Source organism: Corvus brachyrhynchos, unplaced genomic scaffold (assembly GCF_000691975.1).
Source record: "Corvus brachyrhynchos isolate BGI_N302 unplaced genomic scaffold, ASM69197v1 scaffold340, whole genome shotgun sequence".
NCBI classification, from domain to species: domain Eukaryota; kingdom Metazoa; phylum Chordata; class Aves; order Passeriformes; family Corvidae; genus Corvus; species Corvus brachyrhynchos.
The window spans coordinates 331898-338140 of NW_008235987.1; the positions used below are offsets into that span (position 1 = coordinate 331898).

The 6243-nt window shown below is 54.3% G+C and overlaps 2 protein-coding genes across 3 annotated transcripts in view; both read left to right on the forward strand.

Annotated features, from left to right (window-relative positions):
- The window catches only part of P4HB (prolyl 4-hydroxylase subunit beta), a 17623-nt gene extending 15705 nt beyond the window's left edge, over positions 1 to 1918 (forward strand). The window contains exons 10-11 of the mRNA XM_017729913.1: positions 225 to 311; positions 893 to 1918. Coding sequence (XP_017585402.1) covers positions 225 to 311; positions 893 to 979 — 174 coding nt within the window. The 3' untranslated portion in view covers positions 980 to 1918. The remainder of the gene's footprint in view (positions 1 to 224; positions 312 to 892) is intronic.
- Positions 1919 to 4119: 2201 nt separating this feature from the next.
- On the forward strand, positions 4120 to 6235 carry PPP1R27 (protein phosphatase 1 regulatory subunit 27). Of its 2 annotated transcripts, XM_008631276.2 has the most exons (3): positions 4120 to 4557; positions 5729 to 5879; positions 6072 to 6235. In XM_008631276.2, the coding sequence occupies exons 1-3, from the start codon at positions 4341 to 4343 to the stop codon at positions 6193 to 6195; spliced, it is 492 nt and encodes a 163-aa protein (XP_008629498.2). In that variant the 5' UTR covers positions 4120 to 4340; the 3' UTR covers positions 6196 to 6235. The 2 variants fall into 2 exon arrangements, with proteins under 2 accessions (XP_008629498.2, XP_017585445.1); XM_017729956.1 differs by lacking the exon at positions 4120 to 4557 and having other exon boundaries at positions 5323 to 5879.
- The last annotated feature ends 8 nt before the right edge of the window (positions 6236 to 6243 follow it).

Here is a 6243-nt window from a genome sequence, read left to right on the forward strand (position 1 = left end):
GGAGCATAGAGGACAGTGTGCTCATCTGCAGGCTATTCTTTCCTCGCAGTGATCTCTGAAGTCTAGTGGCTGAGCTGTTTTCCTTCGTCTCATATGGGTGAAGGTGAATTTTTAAATTCCCTTTTGCTTGGCATGTTCACTGTTGCTCAGAAAGAGAATTCTCCTCTCCAGGGGTGTGGGTCTGTAGTACCCATAACCAGCATCCTTATGTTTTCCCTCTGTAGGTAATTGACTATAATGGGGAGAGGACACTAGAAGGCTTCAAAAAATTCCTGGAGAGTGGAGGTCAGGATGGGGCGGCAGCTGATGACGTGAGTAATGTGGATGGAGTACTTTGGGCCTTTGGGAACAGCGAGCATGGGTCAGAGCTGGTTCTGTGCCTGAATCCTCAGTCCTAAATAAGATCCTGTGTTGTTACATGTCAGGAGAGGATATTGCTGGTGAGCAAAGTGCCCACAGCAGTGTGATCTGTTCAGGTGCAGCCTGGCTGGCAGTGGGCCTGCAATGGGCTCCTTATCTGGAGAGCACTGTGTGAGTGTGAAGTAGCAGTGCTGTGGTTGTGCACTGCTGGGGCACTCAGGGCTTGTTCCCTAGAGAACTTCCACTCAGCACCTGGAACTGGGCTATGTGATCAATGCCACGTATCTGTGTATCTAGTTGGAAGCTCTCATCTGCTGCGGGTGGTGTGGAGGCTATTACACGTGTACAGGTTACCAGCTTCCAGGGGTTCCTAATCCTTAATGTCCTGAGTCTGAAGCTCTTGATAGCAGTCTCTGGATGTTTTGTTAGCATGGCAGCAGAGAGCAGTGACCAGACAAGGGTGGCTGCTCAGTGCTCGGTTCTGGATCTGCCTCGTGTGCCAGAAACCAGGAGCTGTCTGTAACCTCCACAGGATCTAGAGGACCTGGAGACAGATGAAGAAACGGAACTCGAGGACGGTGATGAGGATGAGCAGAAACTCCAAAAGGATGAATTGTAAAGAGAAGACTGATTACATCATCCAAAAAATCAGACACTAAATTGACTGCTGTAATGCAGCCCCGTGAGTCAGAAACCCATTAAGATTTAAAGCAGAAGGTAAATGACTGGAAATCCAGGGATTGGCTTCTAAAGTAACGCTTTACCCTCACTTGTCTGTACACTTACCTTTTCTTTCTTTTGGCTTTTGAAAAGGGAACTGTCACTAGGGAGCCAGCCCAGCCAGCTGGGCTCTTTTTTTCTATTGTGATGTACTTTTTCGTACACAGCTTTTGTCTGGAGAATGCTGTTCTTCTGGGCAACAGGAGGTTGTGAGGTGGTACCAGGAGTTCAGTGGCCTGACAATCTGGAGCCTTGCCACTAACATCTTCCAAGACAGCTTTTTCTCGTTCTTTTAGAACTAAAGCCCCTAATTGATTTCTGCACCTGGCAGGGTCCTTAATGGCATCAGCTGTTCTTCCCTGGGGCTGGCCTTCAATATATGTAGGGGCAGAGGGCTGATGGCTTCCTGGGGAAAGGTGTATGTGAAGGTGCTTCTCTTCATGCTAGCCAGATGTTTCCTTTCCCCTCTCCTTCAAGACACTTGGAGATGACTATTCCAAACTCCTGGAGGGGTGGAATACTGTATGCACTGGCTGTGGCAGGCTCTGAGGGTGGAGGTGGCTGCTGGCTCACCAGCTGTGTTGACATCCTTTTGATCAAAGACAAAACTTGGGATCCCTTTCCATGAATTATTTTGAGTGGGTTGACCCAGGAGGTGGGTGGTGGGGGAGGGCCTGATAAACAGATCACACAGGACATTTGCAATTACTCGAGTTTGGGAATGTGACTGAGGGAGTGCCTCACAGGCCTGAGCTGCATCAGGCTGGTTCTTAGCATTCTGCTACAATAACATTGGTACTGAATTTGATGGCCAAATAAAGTTGAGATTTTAATACTATTATGTCTCTTTGTCTTTATCAGAGTGTAGAATATTTGAACCTACCCTGGAAGGGGAGATCAGAGTTGTAGGGTGATTCTCAAGAGGCTCTGCTGCAACAGGGTGTGTATCACTTTCTCCGCATAATTGGTAAAGGAAGAGAACTTCCCAATGCTCGTGTCCTGGGCTTGTGCAGGTGCTTTGTTAGGAGTGAGCGGGCCGTGGTTTGGCTCTGAGAGTGCACAGCCCCTTGGCCAGCTGGCTGGGCTGAGGGGACATTGCTCTGGAGCAGTGAATCAGGACATGCCAGGGCTGCTGTGGCTCTGCTAGTAAGGCTCACATGACCCCATGAGCCACACTGCTATTTCCAAATCTGCTGCTTGCTGCTGAAGGTATTTGGGTTAGAAAATATGCTATAAATGTCACAGGGAGGGCATGGTGAGGCTAGAGGACAACTGGGCGTGCCTCAGCGAGTGGGGTGTGTGCTGGAGCAGTGGCACGGGGGTGTTGGACAACACTTGTCTCTGTCTCCAGCTCCAGCCTTCTTCTGTGGCCCCCTGAGAACAGAACCCCAGCAGAGTCCTGATGTGGTGTCTCCAAGCTTTGGGCACAGCAGCACCAGGGCTGGGGCTGAGCAGGCACCCATTCACCAAGGGATCAGGAAGGGTTGTCCCTGCCAGAACAGCAGCCAGGAGTGTCTGAGACCTTTACTTGCAGTTATGTGGAGGAGGATCTTTGAAGACACCTCCCTCCAGGGCTGTGCCCCCACATGACTGAAGGTGGGCAATGGCCACTGCTGCACCCCAACAAACCCAGCAGTTTGTTGGGGTGCAGCAGTGGCCATTTGGGGTGGGGAAGAAGGGAATTTCACTAGTAAAGTTCCACTGGAAGATGCTGTCTAGAATTTGACTCAAATAGGTCCATTTTGTAAAGCCAGTTGAAGTGTGACCAAGTCTGAGCCCTGCAGTGGTTCTCCTCTGTTCCTGTCCTGAGACCCACTGTGCTCAGCTTAGAGGAGGGGCCTCTCCTAGCCCAAGGCTCCCTGTGGCAGAGCAGGAGTTTAGCAGCCATCTCAGGTACATGCCTAATTGCTGTTCCAAGAAAGCAGGCTGGAAGTGTTCTGTCTCCAGCGCTGAGCTTGGATGCCCAGTGCTGTGTTCAGGCTGATCTAACAAGCAGACACTCAGCCAAGAGATTGATGCATTTGCCAGCAGATAAATAAGTGCAGGAGTTCTAAGGTGTGCAGCTGACTGTGCTGCCAGGATCAGGGCAAGAGTCTGCAGCAGGAGTGGCAGAGTGAAATCCCTGACTCCTAAAGCAGCATATGGATTTTTTCTGGCACACCTGCCTGGATAATCCCTAGCAGCAGACAGAGCACAAAATGCTTATGTATCTGACATGCCCAAACTGATGGGGGAAAAAAACAGTGGTTGCTTAAACCCCTGATGGACCTGAATGATTCCTCTGTGGCAGATGGTTCTCTTTTGGGTCACGACAGTAGAGCTGGAGTGAAGAGTATCGGAGGCAGGAGCTGTCTGGTGGTGGTGCTATTCTGCTGTTCCTCCAAGGTTGCTTGCAGTAGCCTGCCCTCAGCAGCGGCTGCTTCCCTCTCTCAAGGAACAAGGAACACCAGGGACCAGCAGTGCAAGCTTTTGGTTCTGCACCTGTCTTGGGATCACCAGCAGCACCTCTGTCCTCACAAGGGCACAGGGGACATCTGACATGCAGGTTGTGCTTCCATGCTGGGCTGTGTGCTGTCACAGCTGTGCTGGGCTGCACAGCTCCTCCTGCTCCTTTCAAGTTGTCCCCTGAAGCTACAGGAGGGTGACAGCTCTGGATGTGTTTGTGACCACAGCCCTGGCACATCCACACTGCACTAGTCAGCTGGGGACACAAGTGGCCGGTTCCCTGGGTTGCTGATTGTGCCTGTGCCCCTTCCCCCAGAAGGGCTTGATGTTGGGAAGTTGCTTCCAGGCTCCTCTGAGGGGCTATCCATGCAAGAGTAGATTTGACCCCTCGGATGGGCACATCAACAGGTGGGTGGTAAGATGAGACACCAACTTCTGCCCAAAAGTGGGAAGCTCCAGGCCTGGTCAGCTCGATTACGAAGCATCATGGCAAATAGCATGAGCTGCATGTCCCCAAAATAGCCCAGGGGAGTCTTTATAACGTGGTGCTCCTAGAGAGTCATCAGTCCTGGGCCAAAGGCCTGTAGATGAGCTGCAAGTGCCAGGTGCCACCTCCTGCATGTGACTCAGGGAGCGCAGGAGAGCACGGTGGCTACCACTTCCCTGTGGCAAGAGGACACTGACACAGGCGTGGGTGCGGCAGGAGCACAGCAGTGTGGGGGCCAGCACAGATCTGCAGCGAGGAGGGCTCCTGACAGGCAGAAGAGGAGACAGCAGTGCAGTGAGGGGCCGGGCTGAGTGCTGAGCACCCCCCCATGCCGCTGTGCCTGAAGGCTCCTGTGAGCATGAGGGACTATTGCCCCTTGTCGGTGCCCCGGTACGGCCGGTACACCCCGCGTCTGAGGGCCTCACGCACTGTGCACTTCCCCAACGACGTCGTCTTTCAGGACCACATCAAACAGGGGGACCTGGAGCAGGTGGGCAGGTTCATACGAGCCAGGAAGGTGACACTGGACACCATCTACCCTTCTGGTGAGTGCTGCTGGTCAGCAGAGCTGGGGCAGAGCAACGGCACAGCTTGGTGGGGCTGTGAGGGACACTGGAGCAGGGCTGTGGGCCACCTTCAGCAGGGCTGGAGCAAGCCAGGTCCCTCCCTACCAGGAAGCAGTGCCCAGCAGGGCCTGAGAACCCCAGGCCAGGGCCCCATCATCTCCCATCAACAGCACAGCACATGCTGTAGGAAGGGGGAGCTTGGCCACTGGGTCCCTGTAAGGCACAATTGAGCACCTGTAGTGTGGTGGGACCTCAAAGAGCAGCAGCAAGCACAGGCCAGTCTGTGAGCTCTGGACTCCTGCCCTTTCCCCAGATTGGGGGGTCTGCATTTGTTCTGGCTCTGCCTGTTTCTCACAGGCACTGCTCCCTCTTGTATGCCTGACTCCGGGGACTCACGGGGAAAGCTTTGTGTTCTGTTTGCACAGCCTCATCAGCAACTGTTTATGGAATGCCTTGATCACTACAGGCAAATAAAGAGCCTAGATTTGTCCTTTTCTTGTGCTTGAATTCAGCTTCTGCTCTTACATGGCGATGGAGACAGAGGCTCAAATGACCCCGGGCTTCCTTCTGTCCATACTGATTCTTCATTAGTGAGGAGTGTCCAAAACTCAGGCAGAGCAGGATGCCAGAGACTTTTCTCGTGTCTCCATGTGAGTCCTGGTCAGGACTCAGAGCAGCTGCTCTAAGGGGCAGCTCCTCCTCCCTGATTCAGCTTCTGCTCTTACATGGCCATGGAGACAGAGGCTCAAATGACCCCGGGCTTCCTTCTGTCCATACTGATTCTTCATTAGTGAGGAGTGTCCAAAACTCAGGCAGAGCAGGATGCCAGAGACTTTTCTCGTGTCTCCATGTGAGTCCTGGTCAGGACTCAGAGCAGCTGCTCTAAGGGGCAGCTCCTCCTCCCTCCCTCTGTCCTGCCTAGCCAGGCCAGTGGGTGCTGCACCATCCCAGACAGGGTATTCATGCTGCAGAAGGGCAACAGGAACCCACAGCAGTTCCTCTGGCTTCCTCAGTCTTCGTTTCTTTCCCCACAGTCCTCTCCCTGAGAAGGAGAGTTCCTGGACCCCTTTCCTGAGCTATGCACAACTTGTGAGTTCAGGATGCAGAGCCCTTCCCCAGCCCAGGGCGCTAACACCTCCTCTCCCTTCAGGCATGGCAGCCCTCCATGAAGCCGTGCTGACGGGAAACCTGGACTGCGTCAAGCTCCTGGTGAAATACGGCGCTGACATCCACCAGAGAGATGAGAACGGGTGGACACCCCTGCACATGGCCTGCAGCGACGGCTATGCTGACATAGCCAGGTAAGGTGTTGTGAGGGCCTGCCAGTGCTGCAAAGCCTGAGGATGGACAGCACAGGGCTAGAGCTGTGGCTCCTTTGGGGCATACCCGGTCCCTGCGCTGCCCCTGGGGCTGTTCGGGCCGTGCCACTCCTGGCGAGGGAGGCGACGGGACCAGGGCTGCCCGGCCTGGCGCCTCAGCTCCGCGTCCTGCAGGTACCTCCTGTCCCTTGGGGCCAGCCTGGAGGCCACCACTGATGATGGGGAGAAACCCTCGGACCTCATCGACCCCGAATACGAGGACCTGGTGCAGCTCTTCGGAGCCACGGCGCTGCGCTGAGGCGGGCATGGCGAGAAGCGGCCCCGAGGGCCTCGGGGCCGGGGCGGC

Bases quoted from the DNA above. Each gene is read 5' to 3' on its own strand.
- PPP1R27 (XM_017729956.1), top strand. From the start codon at position 5,401: ATGCCAGAGACTTTTCTCGTGTCTCCATGTGAGTCCTGGTCAGGACTC. The intron at 5,880-6,071 runs GTAAGGTGTTGT...CGCGTCCTGCAG, and splicing joins GGCTATGCTGACATAGCCAG to GTACCTCCTGTCCCTTGGGG.